Source organism: Enhydra lutris, unplaced genomic scaffold (genome assembly GCF_002288905.1).
Source record: "Enhydra lutris kenyoni isolate GAN:26980312 unplaced genomic scaffold, ASM228890v2 scaffoldscaffold10, whole genome shotgun sequence".
NCBI lineage: Eukaryota > Metazoa > Chordata > Mammalia > Carnivora > Mustelidae > Enhydra > Enhydra lutris.
This window is the reverse complement of record NW_019154094.1, coordinates 5,659,159-5,683,310: the sequence shown is the minus strand read 5'-3', so window position 1 is coordinate 5,683,310 and position 24,152 is coordinate 5,659,159. Positions and strand designations below refer to the sequence as shown.

The following is a 24,152-nucleotide window of genomic DNA, read 5'->3' as shown; positions in this document are numbered from 1 at the left end:
CAGGAACACAGCTGCGGATGAGAGCTCCGGGGGGCAGCAGCAGGGCCGACCGGTGGGTATAGCCCCGATGTCCGATAGGACCTCACCTTTGGAAAGGTTATACTGCCTGCCTGGGGTCCCAGAGGGGTCCCTGAGAGCCGGGCAGTGGCAGAGCAGGCCGCCTCACCTGAGGGTTGCTGGTGTTTGAGGTATCATCCCCACTGATGGTGGGCTCCAGGAGGCTGCCGTCCTCTAGTACGTTGGAGAGACTGGAGCTGTGGCGGCCGTGGGCCACAGGGAAGGGCCGGGGCCCATCCAGCGGGGAAGGGGTGCCAGGCTGGCTGGCGGGAGTAAGAGTGCCGCTGCCGCCGCCACCGCCGCCACCGCCGCCGCCGCTGGTGTTGCACGACCCCACGCTGGCCCGTTCCAGGCCCAGGTCAAAGGGTGTACAAAACGGGGAGAGAGCGTGGTAGAAGGTGTCAGGGTCAGGGCTGGGGGTCTCCGAGGGGAGGAAAACGTCCGAAGTCTCAGGCGACTCAGTGGGTGGCTGGCATAGGGCTGGATCTGGGGAGGTGGGTGGCTCTGGGGAGAATGGCAGGGGACTGCCAGCTGTGGCCGCCTCCAGGACGTATAGCCGGGTCAGCACGTCCTGCCAGCCAGCCTGTCGGGCCAGCAGCCGCACTATGTCTGGCTGTCCGTAGATGAGGTGGAAGAGCTGCGGGGCCAGGGCACAGCCAGTAAGGGACGCGACCAGCACTCTGCCCCTGGACTCCCACCCCAGGGCCTTTGCAAGGGAGCCCTCCTCACAGGCAGGTAAAGCAAAGCCCCCATGTTAGAATCCCCATCCTCCTCAAGCTGTCTCCCCCCATACTCACCTGGCGACAAATGTCCAGGCGGACGCTGAGGTCAGCCTGGAGGGACAGCTGTACCACAGCCAACAGATCTGAGAGATTCAGGCAATCTGGAAGGATGGCCAGAGAGGCCCTGAGGGACTGAGCATAGGCGGCGGACCTCGCTTCCCCTCTGGCCCAGCCTCAGCCCCTGTGCCCATGCCCTCCCTCTATCCACCTGCCCTATTTCCTGGCCCCGTCTCGCCCTTCCACCTGGCCTGCCTCCTGGCCCTACCCGGGTGGTACCTGCCCCCAGGAATAGCTTGTAGAGGCCCTGGCAGAGCTGGGGGGAAGCAGCCCCCTCTGGCAGGCAGGCGACGAGGCCCTGCAGACCGTACTCTCGTAGCCGGAGGCGCTGGCGGCTCCGCTCAGGTAAGCGCTCATTCTGCTGCAGTTTTCGCAGGATCTGGGGGTGGGGGGTGACATAGAGGGTTGTCCTCATGGGGAAGGAGTGACTGGAGCAGGGGAAGTCACCACGCAGGTCTGTGGCTCCAAGGGACCTGTTCTACCTCCCTGGCCCTTAGGCAGGGGCCACGGCAAATGGAACACAAGGGGCAGGCTGGGTGTACCTTGCAGACTCGGTCAGGCACCAGGGGCAGTGACCTCGGCCGGACCAGCAGAGCCAGCAGCACCTCAAGGTTCCCCGGCTCCACAAGGAAGACGGCCAGAGACTCCTGTGCTGGCGAGCCCTGCAGCAGCGCCAGGAACAGGTCCAGGGCTCCCACAACCTGGGGATCCAAAGTCTCCTTGTGGGCGGGCCACTCCCCTTGACACGGTCCACACCCCACCCCGCACCCAAGCCCTTCCCCCCCAGCCTCCAGCCTACCTGACCATCATCAGCGGAGGCCACCAGAAAGCTAAGCACCACCTGTATGTCCTCCGCCGCGGAGCTCCGAACCAGGAACTCCCGCACCAGACCCAGGAGCAAAGTCTGCACTGTGCGCACGTCGTCGGCCACTAGGGGGAGCTCCCGCGGCGGGCTGGGCCGGTACCGACAGGCGCAGCCACCCAGGGCCAGGAGAAAGCAGGGGAACAGAGGGGAGAGAGCAGGCAGGTGAGCTGGGGGGACCGAACCCCATCCCCAGGGCCAGAGGCTGCTGTGTCAGGCCCACAGCCTGTCCGCCCCCACCAGCCTCACCTGTAATGGGTGCGCAACGCGTCCAGGATGAACTGGACCCCGTACTTCTTCCGTAGCTTCTGTCTGTGTTCCCGGACGATGCTGGACATGTACTGGATGTGGCCTGAACGGGCGTCATCGGAGGACTCAGGCCCCCCCGCCTGAGCTGGGCCCCTTCTGCTGTCCCTCCAGGACAGGGCCATGTCCCTGCCACATCCCCCAGGGTCAAGCTGTTCCCTCAGATGGCCCAAAGCGGGGTTCTAACTTCTCGGAACCTCTGCCCTCACTGTGCCCACTGGCATCCCCCCATCTAAGTCCCCACACCCACCCAGGCGCACAGCAAAGTCACTGGGGCTCCAGAGGTGGAAGTGGAAGAGCACATGCTGGTAGAGCAGGTAGAGGAGGGGCCCGCCGCCCTCTGCAGCCACCTGCTCCATCAGCAGCTGCGCAGACATGAGCACGTTCATGTCCATGGCCCAGCTGGGGACCTGGAGTGGAAAGAGGCAATGTGAGGCAGCAGGCCCGGGATGGGTGCTGCTGAGCCCCCCAGCATCCACCCTGCCCCGCACAGGCAGACAGACAGGAGCATCCTGCCTGCTCCAAGCCTTTTCGTGGCTCCCCACTGCCTCCGAGGGGCAAGCTCCCCAGCCTGCTGGGTGGGTTCCTTGCCCCAGTGGGGTGCTGGTACTTCTTTGGCCAAACCCTGCCAAGCTTGGCGAGGCCCTGCTCAGATGCCAGCCACTCCACCAGGAGGCTCTCCCCAACAACATCAGGTTCCCCTTCCTAGTCCCCTCTGCCAGACAGGGCCAGCCGCACCCCCGTCCTCCGTCCCACCTTGCGCAGGAGGGCTCCAATGATGGCCGGCCCCTGGCACTGCACCAGGCTCTCCTGGTTCCCTGCATGGCCCTGCAGGAAGTTCCGCAGCATCAGCAGGAAGGCGGCCACGGCGTTCCTCTCCATGCGCACCTCTACCGGCCACCAGGAGGGGGACAAAGGTGTGTCAAGGATCTGCCAGCAGCAGAGGCCACAGGCACTCCAGCCTCCTTATCACGCCCAGAGTCCCTCACCGCCCTAACCCAGGCGCCAGGGCCACTTTACCTGAGGACTTGCCCAGTGGGAGAAGCAGGCCCTGGGTGTTGTGGGCGGAGGTCAGCTCAGGCCCCACGAGGTCATGTGTCTCAGCTGGACCTGCCTCGGCCTCCTGGGGCTGGGAGGCCACTCGCTCCAGCAGGGGCAGCAGGGCAGCCATGCCTCCCACACAAGTCACCACATCCTAGGGGAAGGGCTGGCTGTGGGAAGGCAGCTCCCAGCCACTTCCCACCTCACTCCGACCCAGATGATCTTCCACTCTGGGAAGCTGGGTCCAGGGGACTCTGGTTCTCTTGAGCGGACCTCCCCTAACGACCTTGCAGGGCACAGTGTGGCTCCCCAGCCCACCCTGCACACACGCGTGCCCATGCCCATGCTAGTGCCCCCGGCACCCCTGGCCCGTGCACAGGTGCACACGCACCTTCACATCCCAGGTCTCCACCCTGTGGCCCGTCAGGCGGCCATCCAGCCCATGACCAGGGGACAGGTCCAGGCAGATGTTGTTCCTACAGGCCTGGGGGCGGGGGGTGGGCGGGGAGGCAGGGTCAGTTAGAAGAGGAGGTGGCACAGGAGTTGGGGGGGCAGGGGAAGGTAGCAGGGCTGAGCCAACCGCCCCCCACCCAATACCTGAGGTGAGTAATGGAGGAGCAGCTTGGTGCTAAGCTCGTGCAGCTCACCCTCGGGCTTGAAGGGTGCCATCTCCTTGGGCCCTGGGGGGTGGCCAGGGGGCTTCAGACCTGGCTGGGTGTCTCACCCAACCCCATCCAGAGCCTGCCATGTCAGAGGACATACACCCCCAGGAACGCCTTCTCCCTCCTGGACCCCTAGTTTCCAGCCTGGACCCTGTAGGAACCCCCACCCCCCAGGTAGGAGCTGGGCCAGGGGCAGGGCGCAGGGGGGTGGTGGGGGGTGGTGCTGCATACCTAAGGTGAACAGGGCCCGCAGGGCCGACGCAGGCAGGGCTTCATGGAAGATGGCCACGGCCCCCAGCTCACCCTCCAGGGACGTAGGGCTGCCCCACCGGGTGTCCTGTGTGCCTGCAAGGGTGGAGCTGATGCTGCCCTCCTGCAACGGGGTCACCAGCCCGGACCCCCAGCCAAGCCCTGCAGTGGCCGGGACCGACTGTGAGCGGGAGAGGGAGGGGTGAGGGGGAGCCAGGGCCGTGGGGACTGGTGGCGTAGGCAGCCCCGTGGTGGTGGTCGTCGTGCGGTGCCCAGCGGAGCCAATACAGCAGGAGGAGAAAGGCTGCGGGGCCGGGGTTGGGCAAGTGGTCAGATCACAGCGAAGCCTGGGGTTCCGCCTGCATCCAGTTCCTCACACGGACCCCTGTGGCCACACGGACCCCAGAGGCCGGAGTCTGAGGCCCCACCACGTCCAAGATGCCCCGGCTACCCCAGGCCTCCCCAAACCCTGCCTGGCATACCTCACTGAGGGAGGGGCAGCGAAGGGCTGCCGTCTGGACCAGCTGGCCATCTTTGTAGACATGGACCAGGTTCTGGCTGAAGGGCCGGCGCCCAGGCACATGGACAATGGCCACACAGTGCTGGAACAGAAGCCTCAGCATCAGGCTGGTGCTTGGGGTCTCCACCCCCCACCCATGCCATCAGAGCAGAGAGGCTCACCCAGGCGGAGTCGGCAAAGGACACTTCAGGCAAGCTCATGGTCAAGTACTCCTTCCGGGTGCACACGGCCACCACCAGCGTCCCAGCCGCCGTGAAGAAGGCCTCGAACCCTGAGCCACTGCTGGTGAAGAAGCTGGGGGACAGGCGGCACCAGTTACGCCTGTGGCTTTCCTGCTCGGCCCTACGGCACTGCACCCCGCTCCCTAGCCATCACCCACCTATATAGCTGCTTTCGCTGGAGTGGCCGGGAGGGGGCTGGGGCAGGGGCCGCAGCCGTGGGGTGCAGACAGAGCCAGGCATGGAAGGTGAAGCTGGGTCCCGGCCAGCGCTGCACGGGGGGCACCATAATCCCCGCCATGCTGGGCGTGAGGTCAAAGTAGTGCAGGGCTCTCGCGGGGCCCTGGCGCCGGGCCATGCCTGACAATGCACGGATGATGGCCCCCGCGTGTCTGGCCTTCCCAGCCTCTGTCCCGCTGGGCTCTGAGTCCAGCGCCGGTGGCGGGCGCAGCAGACGGCGCAGCTCCAAGGGCCTCAGGGACACTCGGCCCAAGGCTTGCAGCAGCGCCAAAAGCTGCTCTTGGCAGTGGGCCCCCAAGGCGACCCCGGCGGCCAGTGTCTCCAGCAGGTGGCCCACCAGACCAGCCTGCACACACGTGGCCCGGCTGGCAGGGCAGCTGTCACAGAGCCACCGGAGGTGCTGCGCGAGGAAGAGCCGCAGCTCCACCGTGGGCAGGGTGGGCAGCCACTGCATCAGCAGAAGCACGGGCTGCTCATTGACGATGGGTGGCGGCGGACATCCACTGTGGTCACCTTCCACAGCCTGGGGGTGGAGAGCACGGGATGGTTCCTGGGGCAGCTGGTAGGTGACGGGAAGGGCCACCCTGCTGGCCACGGGACTTCCGTGGCTCAGGGTGTCGGCCTCCAGTGCTGGAGGGCAATGCGTGCCACCCCGTCCTGCTCATGCAGGTTGCAGCTCGGGGGAGACGGAGGCGGGTGGGCATGCGGCACTATTTACACCAGGCCTCTGGCACCGTTAACCCCCTGAGCCCTGGCTTTGGGTCTGGGGTGGCCTCAACCCCAACGGCATGTTCTGGGATGATCTGGGGCAAGGGGGCGCGGTCTCGCTCCCCTGCACTGGATCTTCATCCCAGGGACACGGATACCTTGGTCGGGCCATGGGTCCCACTATGTAACACCCATGGCCAACAGAGCCCCCAAGGTGGAGGGCTCACTCTCCACAGGAAGCCTGACTCGGTCCTGACCACCCCTGGGACCCCAAGCCCACGCCTTGGACCTCACCATGTTGAGGAGCTCCTGCAGCAGCCTGCAGGTGGGGGGGCCGTGGCTCTGCAGAACCTCGAGCAGGTGTGGGTAGCCGATGCGCTCCTTAAACACCTCCTGGGCAGGAGGAAGGGAGCACATATGTGGGCTCCCAGGGCAAACCCACACCCCATGGAAATCCCAGAAGAAGGAGCATCTTTCAGGGCTCCCCCACCTGGCTCTGCCTCCGGGTCGCAGTGCTGGTGAGGGCAAGGGCCCACGGATGGCTGCGGGGGTAAGGGTCCCCTTGGAAGGCTGTAGATGGTGGTCAGCCCCCAAGTATCCTCCCCAGTCCAGCCCTGACCCCGGAGACCCAGCTGCCAGCTCTGACCTGTACCCCACAGGGCAAGACGCCTGCCCCCTCAGCTCCGTTGCTCTAATGGCCACCAGCCAGAGCCGTCTGGGGGCATGCAGTCAGTTTAACCCCCACCCCACACCCCTCTGGTAGCCAAACTGTAATGTCCTCACCTTGGCTGATGGGGAGCCGCTCATGATGGCGGTCAGCACTCGGACCACATGTACTACGATGGCGTCTGTGTCCTGGTCCAGAACCTTGGGGTGGGGTGGGGTGGGGAGTCAGCAGCAGGGGTGCCAATGTGTCACAGCTGGCAGCCCCCTGCTCCTGGTGTAGGGCCAGGAGCAGGTGCCCCAAGGCGTGTTGCTGAGTTGGCTGGAAGCCTTGGGAGTGGGGTACCGGGCCTTCTACTCCTTGCCCATGCTACTGTGACCCTCACCCTGACCCTAGGGCCCTCTCTGAGTAGCTTGGCCAGACCCCCTTTGACAAAGAGGCCAGGGAAGAAACCAAGACCCTCACTGTGACAGATCAACAGGGGACCCTCTCGCCTTACCCCTTCTGTCGCTCACTGCTTACAGGCCTCAGTCCCCGCCCATCCCCACCCAAGCTAGACACACACATGCAGGCAAGTGCTCCATCACCCATGATGATTGACAGGGGGTGGGAAATCGAGGGACAACCAATCACAGGAGGTTAGAACCAGAAGAACCTTCGAGACCTTTGAGTCCTACCCTCCCCCTTGCCCCTAGATGCAGGTGAGAGTACTAAGGCTCACCCTGGCTGAACCTGATAGCTGGAAACAAGCCATTCACTTGCCCTGCCCCACCCCTGGGAATGGGCTTAGAGAATGTGTCCACAGCTGCCAGACTGCTAGGCTGTACCCTGGCTCCATGGGGCCTGACTCCCCCAGCGACCTCACACAACCTCCTTCCCCTCCCCAGGCCTCAGCTTCCTATCTGTAAAAACGAGGGGTCTCACCCGCCTTGTCTGCTTTGTGGAAAAGTAGATATGCACGCTCTCAGAAAACAGGTTAAAGCAACAGCCACAGGGGCTGCCTCATGAGGACAAAGGCAGGGGCCCCTCAGGGTTGGGGCCCAGGCAGTAAGGCTCCGGGGAGAGGGTTCTCCACGCGAGCCCCTGACAGCTTTGCTGCCTCTTCCAGCTCCCGTGCAAGGTGAGGCAGGGAGACATCATAAGGGGATGAGGGACTCCCAGTGACCTGCTTAAGGCCGGCACAAGGATCCATGGAAAGAAGTGGGCCCATGTGTGGGAACCTCCTTTTCTGTCACAGTCGTGTCCCTTAGTATCTGGGCTTCAGTTTCCCCTTGTGGGAATGAGGGGTGGGTAGGTGGTTGAGTTTCGAAGGTTCCTTCCAGCTTGGTAAAGCCAAACCCTAGCTCCCAATACTAATACTGGGTAGGGCACAGATCACTCTTGCCCATTCCCATGAATAAGCGTCTGGAAATTGGGTGAAAGAGCATGGGGGATCAAGCCCCATTACTAGGCCACCGCAGGCCTTACACATATCTGCTCGTTCCCCCTGCACAGGCAGGAAGGGCTCAAAGAGGGAGCCGCAGGGGGTGGGTGCCCAAGGAGGTGAGTGCCTGAGCAGGTCAGCCCCAAGGTGGTACCTTCTGGACATCGGGCTCGGTCAGTAACCGGGTAGCCAGGTCACTGTCCCCCTCAGGGGGCGCCCGGGCCTGCAGGTACAGCTGTGGGGAAGGGGGAGGGCACAAGGTGGAGGAGGCAGAGAGAGAAGAGGAGGAAGATGGGGGGAGGGGGGTTAGAGCGGGACCAGGGGCAGCTGCCAGGGTTCTGCCCTGTGGGAAGGCTATGTGTGCCCTGACACCCAAGCAGAGAGCCCCACTAGGCACTGAGGAAGTCAGGGATCCGAGAGCTGCCCATGCTCAGAACAGACCTGGGTCTGAGGGCAGGGCAGGTAAGTGGGCAGGAGCAGGGACTATATCTAAAACAGCAGGCCCTCCTCCTGCCCCTGGCCTTGGGGCTGGAGAAAGGGGGACAAGGGGCCAGGGCAGCTTCTGTCCTTCTGCCACATCCCTCCTCCTATGGGGTGCAGAGCCGTCCCAAGCCTTAAGCCACCCTGCTCGCCACAGACCGCCCCAGCCCAGTCCAGCCCAGGCTCACCTAGCAGCCCCCATGAGGGATTCCCCAGCCTCTGGGCCCCGCCCACCTTGCTGTTCTGGATGAGGCGAATAAGGTGTTCAAAGCAATTGTTGCTCAGGAAGGTGGCCTGCAGCACTGGCCGGTCCTCGCACGCCAGCATCCGGGGGATGGCGTCTGCGGATGGGTCTCGGGTCAGCCCCGCTCCATCCCGTCAGCGACCCCACCCGCTCAGCCTCTCGCCTTCTTCCCACGCTGCCCGGTCCTGCCTTCCATCAGCGCGTGGACCTTCCCCGGCCGAGCCACCTCCCCAGGAGCCTGGGGGCCCATACCCACCGAGCATGCTGACCCGTAGGTCGACAAGGGCCTCTTCGGGGCCTGGGCTTGGGCCCGCTGGCCAGTCGGCATTAAGGATGCAGAAGTAGCCCTCAAGCAGGGTGCGGAGCTCTGGCCCACGGGGGGGGCGTGCGGCTGGCATGCAAGACATGTACGGCCCCCACGAGCGCCTCCAGCGCCAGGGGCACCAGGCGGGGGTCCTGCGCCGGCCCATGGTCCCAGCCCCGCACCACACCCAACAGGCCCTGCACGGAGCCAGCGCTCACGGCCATCTGCCCGTTCTCCTGCAGGTGTGGGCAGAGACGGCAATGGTCAAGGGGCTTGAGCAGCAGAGCCCCTGAGGTGGCCGCCCTCTGGTCTGCAGGCTCCTCCAGGCTTACCTTCCCTCCTGCAAGGGCAGCCCCGAACAGGTGGACGAGGCGAAGCAGCAGCATGGGGGGCAAGCCGTCTGCCCCCTGCAGGCTCTCTGGATAGGGTGGGTGGGCAGGACAGGACGATGTCATCAAGCTTGCGGGGGACTACCCAAGAGGGAGGTGCCCTGGGGTCGGGGGAGAGGGCTGGGATGTCCCGTGTGAGGGGAAAAGACCCTGTACTGTCCTTGGGGGTCTAAAATGTCATGGCTCTCTGCTAGGGAGGTCTAGGGAAGACACGGCCCTTCTTTGGAGAGCTTGAAGGCCTGTGGTCCTGCCCTGAAATCCTAGCCGCTCCCTCAGATCCTTAACCTCCAAAGCGGGGACCCCAAGGTAGGCAACACACACGCCCACCCCACTTCCCCACGGCAACCCAGAGTTGAGCTTCTCAGATACAAAGCTGCTCCTGCTACCCTGCAACGGTTGGAGCTTCCTGTGACCTGCTCTGGGGACCTCGCTGTATCTACCGTACAGATGCCCCCCCCACCCCACCCATGCCCCCGCTGGGGACTTCTAGGGGCTTTCACAGTCTCCCATGTGGGAGGCCCACCTGGCTCTGCTCCAGCCAAGCTGGACAGGATGCCAGGCCACAGACTGAAACTCAGAGAGAAGAAGGGACCAGCCCTGGGTCACATGAGTGGTGTGTATGGTGGGGGATGGGGGTAAGAGCAGGGCTCACTAGATTTGGGTGGGATGGGGGGGGACAGCTCCTTGGGCAGAGGGCATCTGAGCTGAAGCCTAAGAATGCAGGTGGTCTGGGAAGGAACAGGAAGCAGTAGGGAAAGTCATGGAATAATAGCGCATTTCGGGAGGGAGAGGACAGGGTGCAGAGGGCGAGTGGGACTGGAAAGGGAGGCTGTGTGGGAGCAGGATGGGATCCTGAGATGCCAGGCCACCGATGAGGGACTGACGGCAGGAGGAACAAAATCCAGGCTGTTCTGCGAAGAGCACTCAGGTTGTGGGAGAACGGAGGCAGGAGCTCCCGGGGTGTGGGGGGGGGCGTGTCTCCCCTCTTGGAGCCGTGGCCCCTGCTCCAGACCCCAGGCCTACAGCAACATGGCACACCCCAGTGACACTTCCACACCTCTGTGCTAACAGGCCACCGCCTCACCAAGCCTGGCCTGCCCCAGTTCACAGCCATCTTGCCCTGTCCCATCTAAAGTCCTGGCCAGCCTCCCTCTGAAGAGAGGAAAAGAGGGGACCGGAGAGAAGAGGGTCCCCAGGGGCCAGAGGTGGCCAGAGATGTCCAGGGCGTTGCTTGTCCAGGACCACGGGAGCAGGAAGCAGAATTGGTGTAGATATTGTCTAAAGCAAGGGTGCAGCCTCCAGGGGTAAAGGGATCAGATCAGGGAGTTTTAAGAAGGTCCAGATCAGAGTGAGATCCAAGTGGCTTCTCGGACCCAGGAGGTGGGCGGAAAGAGGGAAGGGAAACTGCTCTCCCCCACCTCATGGAAGGCCTTCACTCCGGCCCGGAAAAGAAATTACTCATTTTGCCCAGACCTGCCCTTTCTTTCCTCTCTGGCCCTGAACTCCCTCACCCCTGGAGGCCTCGTCAGTTTTCCGTGGTGCTCCCAGCCCTGCTGGCTGCCACCACTAAGGGTGTCCCACCCCTGTGGCCACTGGGATGGGGAACTGCAGGAAGGGGCTCCGGTCTGGGGGTGGGGCCAGGTGGGGGCCGATGGGGCAGGGGCGGGGCCTGACCTCGGAAGAAGGCGCTGAATTCGCAGGGCAAAGCCGCTGGAGGGAACTTGTATTTGCTCTTCTCCTTGGAACTGATGACTTCCCTGGGGGTGGGGGTGGGGAATGGGCAGAGGTCCGGGTGAGGCCAGGCACTGCACCCCGCCCTGGCCATCCTCCCACACCAGCCTACCCCTGGGCCCCCTCCCACCTCCAGACCCGGGCCAGAGAGACCACCCTTGGGGGGTCCTCTGAGGTGGGCTGGCTCTCACCCATTGTGCTGGCGCCGCCAGGTCTGGTAGGGGTCAAAGAGGCCCTCGCAGAGAAGCAGGGCGTGCAGGGCCACATTCTCCAGCAGCAGCCCACGGCCCTCCTGTGATGCTGGGGTTCCTTTCAGCTGGAGGCATGGTGAGAGGGCGGAGGGGGTTCGCTGGGCCCCGGATACCGCCTACCACCCCCCACCCCCACCCCAGGCTAGAGGCCACCTCACCTCTGCCATCAACCGGGTCAGTAAGGCCAGCACCCGGGGCAGCAGCACCTGGCCCCAACCGGCCTCTACGTTCTCCAGGTTCCTGGGAGGGAATGGGGAGAGAGGTCCAGGGGGTACAGCAGCCTCGCCTCTGCCCCCCCCCCGTTCCTGGCTGCCCACCCTCCCCAGAGCAGGAGGCAGGGACCCACCTGCAGAGGACGATGAAGAGCCTGAGCAGCAGCAGGGCTTGCTCCGGGTCCCCAGCGTCCAGCTGCTCGGCCAGGACATGCAGCGCGTCCAGGGGCAGCAGCGGCACCTCGGCGCCTGCCTCCTCCGGCCTGCAGGGAGGGGGGCGCTAGGGCACCACAGACACTGTCTCCCCGCGCCGGTCCCCACCCTCCAGGTAGATCCAGGCTCACCTGCGTGGCTCCAGAGAGGACAGCGAGATGCTGTTCTCAAAGGCACCCACGAAGGCCTTCAGCCACTGCTGCAGGTAGCCCAGGTCCTTCTGTGGGGGGGTGGGGGGGTGGGGGGCAACAGGGGTGGGGGCAGACCGGGGGCCGTGGACAGGGATTGGAGGCAGGGCAGTGTGGGTGGATGGAGGGAGGGGTGGGTAGGGGAGGAGGGAGGACAGGAAGTTGGAAGGTCAGCCACAGAGGGCTGTCCTGCACATTGACCACTCTCCCAGGACCCTGTCTGCTTTTCCCAGTCTCCCAGTCTCTGCTCCCACCTCCCTAACCCTTGGGGACTCAGGCAAGCCTGACATGGGGCTTTGGTGTGCACACTCCTGGGATGGGGCCATGGCCCACACTGATGCTGGGGCTGAAGGCTTTCCACCCACCAGCCACCCCTGATCCAAAGCCTTGGGCTGCCTTCTCCCAGCTCAGCAGCCACCACCTCCAGGAGACCGTGCTGCACGCACACCATGGGCCAGGAGGACCCATGCACATGCACATTCCCCACACATACAGGCAGAATGCCCTATCTCACCCTGGAAACCTAATGCCCACCCTGGCTGGTTACCTGGACCCCAGGCCCCAAAGCTGGTTCCATGGGCAAGAGGGGCAGCGGCTGAGCCCGGGTTTGGGCGCCCGCCACCAGGGAAACTTTGGTGTGAACGGGAAACGTTCCCTCCCGCCCCGCCAGGGCAGGAAGCGCAGAGTCACGGTGGGGGAGGAGGGCTGCTTCCTCCCGGCAGACCGCAGGGATGTGGGGGGGGCCAGCCCCACCGGGGCACCCAGGGCCCTGCAACAGAAGCGGTGAGGGACCTGGCCCAGCACCGAGGGCGGGGCTTGGAGTGCAAAGGGGCGGGGCCACACTGCCCAGGGTGGGGCTTGTGGACCAGAGACTTGTTTTTTTCTGGCATGAGGTTCCATCTTGGAGTCTAGGGAGGGTTCCCACACCTGCTGCTATAGAACCCTTTGTTCAAGGCACCCACAGCTCCCTGACCCCAGGCCAAGCCTCAGGCCTAGGGAACACCATCAGTGTGGAGGACTCAGTCATACCTTTGCCCTGGCCCCCCCTCCCCTGTGTCCTGGCCTCCCTGCTTGGCCCTACTGGTCTCTACTCCACATCCTAGCAGATCCTAGCCTAGCCCCGATCTGTTCTACCCTGTAAGCACAGAGTGGGTGGTGGTCTGGAGCTCTTTCTCCCACCCAGCCCTTTCCCTACCTGCTGACCTCATCTGCAGCTCCCCCAAACCAGCTGAGCCCAGAAGGCACATTTCTTTCCCAGGGGCAGGGGGTGGGGCAGGGACCAGACTGCAGAAGGCTGGAGGGGTAAGGACACATCATAGGTGCCGTGTCCCTGGTGCTGCGCACCTCGACTCAAGGTCTTCCAGAACTACCTTGGGTAGTTGGCTCCTCTCTGCTGCCTGTAGGCTCCTGACCTCAGGGTAGGGACTGAATGGGCTCCAGGGAAGGGGTCAGACCCCAGCAGACTGGGCCAGGTCCACAAGAAACCGAGGCAGAGCAGCCCTCACCCTGCAGCTGGGCACCTTCCTTGTGCATTTGTCACAGATCTGAGGCCATGGAGGTGCCAGATTTGAAACAAAGCCAGACCTTTGTTTTAGGCCTGGGCCACTCATGGTTGCTGGCCAGCTGGTCCGAGCTGACCACGTGGCCTTTGCCTCAGTGACCCCACAGATCCTGGTCTACCTTCAAACTGGCCCAACACTATCTGTCCCCTTCTATCCCCAAACCACCCCCAGTCAAGCCATAGACATGTCTCACCCAAAATTTAAGTTCGTGTTGCCCCCCCCCCCCCCCCCGCCATTCTACTGAGTACCTGAAAGCCCAGATTTGACCATGTTCCTCCACCCTGGCCTGAGGATAAGGCCTGAACTGAGCTTGGCATTCCAGGTCCCGAGTCCGATCACAGCTGCTTCTCCAGCCTCTCCGCCCCTCTCCATTTGAGTCACATCCTCTAGTCCAGGCCTCTGTCTATCCTAGGCCCCACTGCCGTCCGTGGCTTTGAGCGTTTGGTACTTAAGCAGGAGTCTCCCTGCCTCTTCATGGCCATCACCTGGTTTGACCCTTCCAGAACCTGGGTGGGCCCCTCAACACTCTGCACACCCTGACTTTCTGTCCCCAGAACCACACCCACGGCCTGTCCAGCAGGTCCAGGCTGGGCTGGGTTCAGGGCTGCGGTGGTCAAGGTGGCCTTCCGGGCTCTGGGAGAGCACGAGGGGTCTCTAAAGCATGGTACTAGGGAGGGATGGGGTCTCTGCCTGTCCTGCCTCTGACCTGGGTCCCATGGCTTGTGGCTGCCATGCTGGGAGGTATGCCTGCAGGGGTCGGGACTCACAGGGCCGTGGTGACCATGCAGCATGAAGGGGCCAGGGCCTCCTGAAGGCAGGGCAGGAGCAGCCACACTCCTCCTCAGGCCCTGGAGGTCCGGGGAGCAAGCTGTGGGGAGGGGGAGGTCAGTGACCCCAGGGGCAGTGGGCCTCTGTCTATGCCTGGTCAGCCCTGAGGGCACTCAGTACTGGGGCTGCGGGGTTCCCAAGGGCTAGTTAGGCCCAAACAGTCACTGGGGGTGCATGGAACTGCCACTTCTGTAGAACTCTGAGGTACCCCAGGACGGCTGAAGGCAGGTGGCTGTAGCATACTATGGGGGGAGGGGGCTAAGGGGCTGTCTGCCAGGGGACAGGGACTACCGAGCTGCTGGACATTGTGCTGCCCCTCCACCTGGCTCACCCTGAGGGGACACCCAGACCTTGCTTCAAACCCCGAACCCAGCCTGTCACCTCCTCTCGGAGTTCATAATGGTGCAATATACAGAAATTTCCTTAACCACCACCCGGCGTCCCGTGTGCCCCAGTACACACAGGTCACCACCACTGTCTGCCCAGCAGCCCCTACCCTCCAGATGGCTCAGCCGAGGGCATTCCTCGCTGTCCCCACACCCACGGGTCCGCAAGCGCTTTGCCCTCCATGCTTCTTCTACCTGAATGCTCCCCAGAGCCGGCACCTTTCTCGAGCCCCAGCCCTGCCTGGTGCTTCAGAGGTCAGGCTGCCAACTCAGACCAGTGGTTGAGAGCACGGGTTCTGGAGTCCAGCCGTGGTTCTCAGACTCCGTAGCTTGTTACTCACCATTCATCTCTCTGCACTGCAGCTGCTCCTTGAAACCCATCCCTCCATACCTGCTTCACAGGTAAAGCCTCTCCAACCACACTGCACTGCCCCCCCCCAGCACAGGAGAAGGTGAGGGAGAGCTCCCTCCCCAAATCCAGGGGCTCTGCCTTCCCAAGCCTCTGGCATTCTAGGGTGACACTAATGTTTTCCCCACCCACTTCCAACAGTGACCAATAAGTAGCAGACCTTGGTTCACTGGCAGAGCCGAGGTCTCCTGGGTGTCTGGCCCAGGCAGGTAGAATGGCGTGGGTGGTCCCCAGGTTAGAGCTAGGAGCAGGGTAAGGAGAGAAGATTGTCGCTCCAAAGTGGGTGACCCCACCTAGTCAGAATTGCCTGGGTGATAGTGAGTACCCCATTTCCAGAGACAGGCAAGCAGAAATGGGACAGAGTGGGGTGGGTTCTGATCAGGATAACCTCTTTCAGGCCTGGGGAGGGGTCTCCCCACTCAGCATCAGGAGATGGCAATGTCAAGCCAAAGGTGGTTTCTGGCTACACCAGGATGCCTGAAGGTCAGACTTGGAGGACCTTGAGTCAAAGAAGGAAGCTAGAAGATGGGGACTCTGCCAGAGGCAGGGGCAACTGAGGCACAGTGGTGCAAGTGCCCAGGTGGCTGGGCCAGTCTCTCCCCATTACCTGGGGACAGGGTCTTGCAAGGGGCAGACCTTCTGGTCTCCATAATGCCCCCCAGGGCTTAACCTTCCCCTTGTCCTATCACTATGGAAACCGAGAATTTCCTCTCAGGGTCCCCATAGTAACCGACCCCGTTTCCATGGGGACCCCACACTTCCACATCAGCGCCCCAGTTGCCATAACAACTCCAGGGATTACCAGCCCCTCCCCCCAAGCCTGGGCTCTGTGGTATTCTCCCCATCACCTCAGTCCGGCCCCCTTCAGTTGCCTTGGTAATAAATGCAGGGAAGGGGGAGCCCTGGTTGCCCTAAGGAGACTAGCCTACCTTCCCTTTTCCCGGTTTGAGAGGGTAAACTGAGGCACAGGGAGGCATAGGACCCAGCTGAGGTCCCAGAGGGAGCAGAGAGCCTGACCAGGTTTCCATGAGGCAACAGAGCTCATCAGTCAGGGTGAAGGACCAAGGCGGGGTGCACAGAGCAAGGTCAACTCCAGCTCTGTCCTGACCTCCATCTGACTCTGGACCCTGAGTCCTCAGTGGCATAACTGAAGAGTTCAGCCTGGGCTCCCCACCTGGAACCTGAATGTCTGTCCTGTCCTGACCTCTGTGGCCCTGAGTGCCCCAGATGTCAGGCCCCACAGCGCTCCCTTTCACTGGGGGTCTGTGGAGCAACACTTTGCTCCAGCCCAAAGGAGTTGCTCGTTTGCATGTTATTTTGCATAACTTTTATATGCCGCCCAAGGGCCAGCCCCAGGCCTCTGATCCTTGCCCCCATCCTGGACCTTCCTGGGGAAGCCCCACCCATCACCCAGGTCTCCCTCTCACTCCTGACCCCTGGCCTCTCCAGGTGCTTGCTCCTGGCCTTCCCATCCCCTCTGCCCACAAGGCCCAAACTCGGCCCCCGGACAACCAGTCACTGCTGGGGGGGCTGGTCTCCTGCAGCCAGCCACGCCGTGGATATGCAGGGGGCCTCTCGAAGTGTGGGGTGCAGGGAAACTGCCAAGCAGCAAGCACAGTGAGGGTGAAATGGGGACCTGTGCTGAGGTCCAGCTTGGTCAAGGGGACAGGAGACAAATGCCCGCTCAAGCAGGAGGGAGAAGGCTCCATGCAGAGGAAACAGCTTGTGCCATCCCAGGGTGCAGAACCCACCAGAGGCTTCCTGCCCACAGGACTAGACCTTTCCTGGGCAAAGGAACACAGGAGGAAGACTGGGTTGGAGCTCTGACAGATTCTACTCACAACTTGTCCCATGACCTTGGTATGACCCTGCCTTGCTTTCCCCACCGGGGCCCTGAGGGGCTCAGACTAAGTGATGTCCAGGAACGCTCTGGTCCTCCTTCCTCTCTCAGAAGCCACCTGGCGCCACCTTCCCCACTTGTGACCCCCAGCGGAGTAGGGCCCACAGAGGGAGGTGGGGACGGGCAGGTCTGAACCTGGGGTCTGTGAGGAGAACGGAAGGGCAGAAAGGGGGTGCTCCCTTGGGCGGGCCTAGACCCACAACTGGGAAAACAGGTTTCCCAGCTGATGTCAGCTCTCTCAGCTGAGGGGAGGGGCGTGGTTGTTGGGAGAACCTTCTGGCTGGGTGGCTGGCCAACTCAGGGGTCTCTCAACACCCTCTATCAGTTCAGTCTCTTCCCTCGCCTTCCTCCCCCGCCCTCCCACGCAAGCACACACACACAATAGGTCCCTAGCAGGCCTCAAAGCAGCACAGGCACCACTCCCTGGGAGCCCAGCATGGAGGGGTGGGGACCTGTTCCGGGAGCAGGAGCAGGACCAAGCGGGCAGGAAGGCAGCGCTGGGAGGTTGGCTGAAACTTCCGGTTCACACTCACATCCTGGATTTGTTTGCCAGGCCCTAGGCCGCCCCCTGATTGCCCGGGGTTCTAGGGCTCCAGCCAGCCAGCCCGTGCCCCAGACCTGCCCTGGTGAGGGGAGGAGCTGGGGCAGTAGAGGTAACTCAGCGGAAATGGTGCTAAGTCCCTCCTGAGGGAATGGGGGCGCTGACCTTCTGCAGAGCGCAGCCTAGAAGGGGCAGCAGGAGGCAACCACACTCCGCTGGAGGTCCAGTCCTGGGAGACCACACCTAGATGGCCTTCCCCCCACAGCACTAACATTAACATCCCTCAGACTCACTACCTGGTTCATGTCCCCCTTCATCCCATCACAGGTGGCAAAACCAAGGCCCAAGAATCTGCCCACAGCCATTGGGGCAATCAGAGGCATGAGGGCCAGATGCAGGTTTCCTTCTGAATCTTTTCTCTTCACAAGGACCAACCCTTGGAGATGTAGACAGAGAGGCCTGAGTGAGGGGACCCCAGGGGGCCAGGAGCGTTACCTGGTCCAGACAAGCCAGATGGGCTATCCCTCTGTAGAGTCTAGGCCAGCCCTGAGGTCAGGGCTGGGACAAGTTTATAGACAGAGAAATAGAGACTCAGGTGTAAAGAGCTTTTGCCTTGGGTCACACCAGACAGGGACCCTACACACCACTGCCTCCTGCCAGCGGCCTGGACCTCTCACCCCCGAAGTGGACTCAAGAAGCCATGGTCCTTGTGGCCTGGATTCTGGGTCCCTCGGGCCCCACATCCAGCCTGCAGTCCTAGGAGACAGTCGGCCAGCCTCTTCACAGAGGGCCAGCTGATCTGGTCATGAACTTCCCCCTAGTGATGAGATCAGGGGTACACAATAGTCCATTGTACCCAGGGCACACCTGAGCCAGGAGCATGAATCTAGGCAGGTGCAGGGAGGGAGGCCGATGCTAGATGAAGAGGAGGGGGGCATTACCCTGAGATCCCTCCCTGCTGTGAAAGCAGAGGAAAGTGGGAGCCTAGGTGCGTGACACAGAGTCTGGGGGACACCAGGCTCTCAGCTCCCGCAGGACACCGGGGTGGGAGTCATTCCCTTCACCTTCTGAGGCCATGTGAGGTAGTCTCTGAGACAAGACAGGGAGCTCAGGAGGGAAGGGCCTCCCTCCACCCCTTTCAAACATCCCTTCTATCTCACCTCCCCTATCCCCTCCCCCTGCATCCAAGGCAAATCTTTTCTTCTGGCTGGACCCCCAGATCCACCCAGGGGCGGGGTAAGGGCCTCCTAGGATCAGGGTCAGGGAGGAGCTCATCACTGCCGCGCACTGATGCGGAGTAGCTTGAGCTGACTCAAATCGGACCAAAGTAGGGACGCCCCCTACCTCTCACCCCCAACGCCCGCCTACTGGCAACCACCCCACCCCGCAGCTCACTCAGACCCTTCGGCCCTGACCACCCAGTAGGGCCGCGCGCACAGGAGAGTCAAGCCCAAATGCAAACTAAGCCTTCCTGCCCCTCCCAACCCAACAAAGTCTTTCATTTATTTTCCGAGCCTCAGTTTCTCCACCTGTAAAAGAGGGTCGGTGTCCGGCCGTCTCGACCTGGGACCCTCTCCTCATCAGGCACAACCGAGGTTGCGCGGTCCCCACCCAAGAAGCTCTTGTGAGATGCACGCCCGCGGGGGTCATCCCCCAGGTATAAGCGCCTGAGGCGCCGAAGGCACCGGCGGGCCGGGGGCGGCGCACACGTGTGTGCGGAACCCGAGTCCGCTCGGCGCGCGCGTGCATCTACGCGGCCCGGGGAACGGGGGCGCAGGTGCAGCCGCAGCGGGGCGCGCGGAGCTGGGGGCACAGCGGGAGCGGCGCGGGGCGGGCTCACCTGAGCGTAGTAGAGCAGCCACAGCTCGTACAACCGCTCCGAGGCGGCCATATCCCGGCCCGGCTCCGGCCCTGCTGCGCGCCACCTGCCGCCGCCGCCTCCTCCGCGCCGCCCGCGGGTTACCCTCGGCCAGGCCCATGGGCGGAGGGCGTCACTCCGGGGCGGAGCGGCGCGGTACTACTCGGGGAAGTAGTACTGGCCCCCGCCGCGCTAAGCCACCCAAGTCCGCACGCTCCTCCTCCTCGCGGCCGGCCGCCGCCCGGCTTCCTGCACTTAGCTGCCGCTACCACCGCCCCGCCTCTCCCGGGACCGTGCAAAGGGCGGGGAGCCCGGAGGGAGGAGGAGCTTGAGGTCAGGGCGGTCCGGGAGGGCGCCCAGCAGTCCCGCCTTCAGCAGTGCGCGCCCTGCACTGCGCCTCCGGAAGGGCCGATCTGAGCCTCCTGGGTGTGGGTCGGGGTCAGGTATTCCAAACTTGCCCCCCTCACAGTGCGCAGGGCTGGAATTGCCTCCCTTCGTGCAAGGATGGGGTCTCCGTCTCCCGGGGCAGGAGGGGGGGGGGCAGGGGCTGCGGGCCGCGTTCAGATGGCCAGAGTCCTTCAACAAATGGTAACAACAACCAGCGGCCACTTGTAGAGTTTACCACGTGCCTGGTGTTGTTCTAAGCGCTTTAATGGGGAGACCGACATGCCACGTTTTTGCTTCTACTGTTTGTGGAGCAGGATGGGGACATCAGAGAGCAGTGCCCTTCATCCGTCCTGCAGATCCCTGGGAGATTTAAGCAATCCTCACGGGTTCCCTCTTCTAAGAAGCCTTCTAGATGCTCCCGTAAAGGCATCCTCCACTTTAGGGCCCAGCACTGGTCTTCACATCTTTTGTTTTCTTTAACCTCAAGAGGTTAAAGGCAAGAGGATGTCTCATGCCTCTGTTTTACAGATGGAAAACTGAAGCCCAGATGGGCCAAATGAGAATTATTTGGGTAGCCGGGGACAGTGTGGACAGGGTGGACAGGGATGGAGGCCTGACTGACTCTTTGCTGGCCCACTGCCATCATCAACCCCGGGACCTCTCCCTGCCCCCTCCCCTGGCCAGCCTGCCAGGGAGGTGAGGGGCCACCTGGTGTTGGGCAAGGGTCAGGCCCTTTGTTGGAGTCAGGGAGAAATTTGTGGAGCCCAGAAAGGTACTCTCAGGTAGAAGAACTGCAGTCTGGACTCTCCCAGACCTTGAGTGGCCAAGAGAAGACAGACTCTTTCCCAGTTCCCATCCTTTTCTGTCCTCCTGACTTCTTCTTGGGTAGCCGCTCCACTCTGGCCTTTTTTCCTGCCCTGTGCATCCTACCTCTAAGCTGACATTTCCTGAGCACCTGCTACCTGGTACTCCCTGGGACCCTGGTACAGGTTCTAACGGTTCACCCCTCTGGATGTGGGGGAACAGGCACCAAAAGGCCCTGGCTAGTGAGGTTAAGAGGGTCATTTTGGAGGGGCTGGACAGATGTCTTGTGGCACAGGGGCCTCTGAAAGGAAGTGGGAGGAGTGGGCATCCACCTGCTACCAACCCGGGAATGGAGACCCTAAGCAGGAGACAGCTTTGCTAGGAGACAAGTCATGGTATGTGTTGGGGGAGGGAGACATGGCCTCCAGGTGGCTTTGGGGAACTTGGCATCCTGTAGGAAGATCTTAACTTCAGCCAAAGTGGTCTCCGGCTTGTCAGGACATGCTGGTTAATGCAGGAAAGAAGACCCTGGCAGCTCCTGCTGGCGAGCAGTGTAACTCTTGCCTACCTGTTGCAATCAAGGCCAAATCAACTCTCAGTAGTTATCAGGAACTAAGCTCAGGGGGTTCCTGGAGGCCCACTGGGCCCACTTTGGGGGTTTGTTCTTCTCCAAGTTAGGTAGTCTGACTCTGAGTACTTTGCTGCTCCGGGGGGGCTTGGAGGTGGGAGGGCATCACCCATGAGCCTGGAGGAAACGGCCATCCAGCCAAGCCCTGCACTGCACATGCTTTATCTGAGCTGAGAGCAGATACAGAAGGGCCTAGGGGCCCATGAACAAGTGCATCCAGGAAGTCACTGACACCTGTAGAGGAAGGAAGACGCAGATCTTTTATTAAACTGAGATGGGGTCAGGGAAGACTTCTTGAAGGCATTCCGGCCTTGAAGAATCTGGACAGGGGACAGGGTTGGGTCAGTGCATTCCAAGCGGGGGTGTGGAGTGAGGGGCGTGGTTGGCGTTTGCTTAGGCAAAAGCAGAGCAATCGACGCGCTCTATCCTCCTTCACTCAGGTCTGATTCCACTTGCTGCTTTCTCATTGATGGGCATTGGACGAATCGAGCCTTACGGCCTTTCTCTTTACCGTGCCCTCCCCCCCAGGCGAGGCTAGTTGCGGGGAATAGTGGGGCGGGCCCTGCTATAGCAACTCAGTATTGATTGGCTTTCAGGACTTCCTGATCTCCCGTTCTCGTCACTGGATTGGCCGCCAGAGGTTCATCTACTCCCGGGGCCTGCGCGATGCAGGACGAGAGAAGAGGAGGGTGGGCAACATGGCGGCTACTGCGGCTGGTGTGGGCCGGCTAGAGGAAGAGGCCTTGCGGCGAAAGGAACGGCTGAAAGCCCTAAGGGAAAAAACCGGGCGCAAGGTGAGGAATGTAGAGTGAGGGCCGTGGCTGAGGTAGCCAGTATTCGGGTCCAGAACAGGGACGAGAGGGCAGGGGACTACTAGGAAAAGGCAGCTGCGGGTGACGCGCATGTGCGCGCGGGTGGTGCTTGCGCGAGGAGTCGGAGCCCGCCTACCAGGTGTAGTGGTTAGCTGCCTGGGACTCTTTTGGCGCTGGTTCCCCGTCGCCGCGCATGCGCGAGGTGGGGACGGAGGATTTTGGTTTCTTTCTGGTGTTTGTCTTATGCGTCTCCAGAGCAGTTTCGAAGTTTTGGGTTCTCGTTGTATTAGGCGTAATTTTTTCGCTTTTGAGCGCCCTGAATCATCCGCTTTCCCCCACGACCCAGACGGCCTTCCAGCCTGGTGAAATTCAGTGAATGTGGCAGACCCTCCCTGTCCGCCACCACACCCTGGGCCGGGCAGTACGGGATGGTACTCTCGGGACCCAGCTGGAATTTGAGAACAAAAGTGCAAAAACAAAGACCCATTTCTAGGTCACGGTGCACCTCAGGGAAAGAGGAGGGCACTTAGTTGTTCCTAGGCTACTTCTCTGGGGATGGACCTCCTAATCCTATTAGTTACCAAACTTGGAAGCCTCTTTCTTGCTTTTGTTTGACACCAAAATGGTCCCATTCCATTTCCACCTCCTTGCTCTCTCCGAGTAATCAGGAGGAAGGAGAGCTCTGAAGTTCATTGCCGGTGTGCAAACCCTGGCCTTGTCACTTGGGGCTGTGGGACTTGGGACAAATTGCTTCATATCCATGAGCCTGTTTCTTCATGTCCGCAGTGGAGGATAAGAAGTCCTCTATATTAATTCTCGTTGGGTTATTTTGAAATCTGACAGGGTCCTCCGAATGAAAGCACTAGAACCCACAGAGGGTGGAGCCTGTCAGTTCCGCTGTTGTTGGATGAGCAAAAACTGTTAATTCTACAAAATATAAAGGCTAGTAAATATCTAGACCTTGGATGGATGAGGGAAAACGGACTCAGCTTTCCAACTTTAGAGAGTCAGGCTGGTCAGTCAGGCCTGTGTTTCCTTTCTGCATGGCCACCCTGTGGGACAGTGAAAGGGGAAGTAATAGTGATAGCTAGTTGGATTGGCTTCTGCTTTTGTTGGCATGTTGTTGGCCCTGTCAGAGGGTTCTGTCTCAAAACTGCCTGGCGGAGGGAAACTCAGCCCTCAGCTTTTCAGTGGCTAGCCAGCCTGTGCTGTTGGTTGGGATTTGGGGCCCAGATTACTGTGACTGGGCTTGAGGTCAGAATACAACGGATAACATAGCATCCTTAGGGCCTGTTGCTATGGGAAGGATGCGCAGGCCATCAGGAGAACTGGCCTTTAAAGACGGATTCTCTCAAAGGGCTGAAAATATGGCCCGATGGTTACTTTTTCCCTATCTTTTTTTATTGTGGCAGAATGTATGTAACATAAAGTTTACCATTTGAAATATGTTCATAATGTTATATAACCGTACCACTATGTTCAGAGCTTTTTCACCATCCCAAATGTACACTCTGTACCCATTAAACAGTAACTCCCCACCTAGCCCCTGACAACCACCATTCTATTTGACTACTTTCTTTGACTGGCTTATTTCAACCAGCATAACTTTTTTTTAAAAAAAGATTTTATTTATTTACTTGTCAGAGAAAGAGGGAGAGAGAGCACAAGCAGGGGGAGGGGCAGGTGCAGGCACAGGGAGAAGCAGCCTCCCTGCTGAGCAAGGAGCCTGATATAAGGCTTGGTCCCAGGACCCTGGGATCAAGTCAGACGCTTAACTGACTAAGCCACCCAGGTGTCCCCAGCATAACATTTTTAAGGTTTATCCATGTTGTAGCATATGTGAAATTTCATTCCTTTTTAAAGCTGGATCATACTCCTTTGTACTATACCGTATTTTATCTGTTTGAGGTTGCTTCTAACTTTTGGCTGTTGTGAGCCATGAATGTATAAATAAATATCTGTTTGAGTCTCTGTTTTCAGTTCTTTTGGGTGTGAACCCAGAAGTGGAAATTTTGGATTATAGAGCAGTTCTGTGTTTAACCTTTGAAGGAACTGCCATGTTGTTTTCCACAGCAGCAATGGACATGGATTCCCGTTTTTCTACATCCTTGTCAACACTTGGTATTTTCTGTTTTGTTGATTATAGCCATCCTATTGGGTGTGAAGTGGTATCACATTGTAGTTTTGATGTGCATTTCCGTAGTGATCAGTGAGTCATGTTGAGCATCTTCTCATG

At 61.1% G+C, this 24,152-nt stretch overlaps 2 protein-coding genes across 2 annotated transcripts in view; one reads left to right on the top strand and one right to left on the bottom strand.

The window, feature by feature from the left end:
* Positions 1-19,349, bottom strand: part of LOC111144263 (neurobeachin like 2) — a 28,610-nt gene extending 9,261 nt beyond the window's left edge. The window contains 28 exon segments of the mRNA XM_022498488.1: positions 167-694; positions 855-940; positions 1,116-1,275; positions 1,439-1,597; positions 1,696-1,849; positions 2,008-2,110; positions 2,315-2,474; positions 2,821-2,954; positions 3,085-3,259; positions 3,497-3,589; positions 3,703-3,785; positions 3,999-4,320; positions 4,499-4,618; positions 4,698-4,830; positions 4,916-5,517; positions 5,997-6,095; positions 6,486-6,569; positions 7,944-8,024; positions 8,504-8,610; positions 8,770-8,896; positions 8,898-9,053; positions 9,150-9,235; positions 10,881-10,963; positions 11,129-11,253; positions 11,347-11,428; positions 11,535-11,663; positions 11,745-11,833; positions 19,268-19,349. Coding sequence (XP_022354196.1) covers positions 167-694; positions 855-940; positions 1,116-1,275; positions 1,439-1,597; positions 1,696-1,849; positions 2,008-2,110; positions 2,315-2,474; positions 2,821-2,954; positions 3,085-3,259; positions 3,497-3,589; positions 3,703-3,785; positions 3,999-4,320; positions 4,499-4,618; positions 4,698-4,830; positions 4,916-5,517; positions 5,997-6,095; positions 6,486-6,569; positions 7,944-8,024; positions 8,504-8,610; positions 8,770-8,896; positions 8,898-9,053; positions 9,150-9,235; positions 10,881-10,963; positions 11,129-11,253; positions 11,347-11,428; positions 11,535-11,663; positions 11,745-11,833; positions 19,268-19,318 — 4,311 coding nt within the window. The 5' untranslated portion in view covers positions 19,319-19,349.
* Positions 19,350-21,761: 2,412 nt separating this feature from the next.
* The window catches only part of LOC111144030 (coiled-coil domain containing 12), a 53,139-nt gene continuing 50,748 nt past the window's right edge, over positions 21,762-24,152 (top strand). The window contains exon 1 of the mRNA XM_022498099.1: positions 21,762-21,898. Within this exon, the coding sequence (XP_022353807.1) occupies positions 21,803-21,898 (96 nt within the window). The 5' untranslated portion in view covers positions 21,762-21,802. The remainder of the gene's footprint in view (positions 21,899-24,152) is intronic.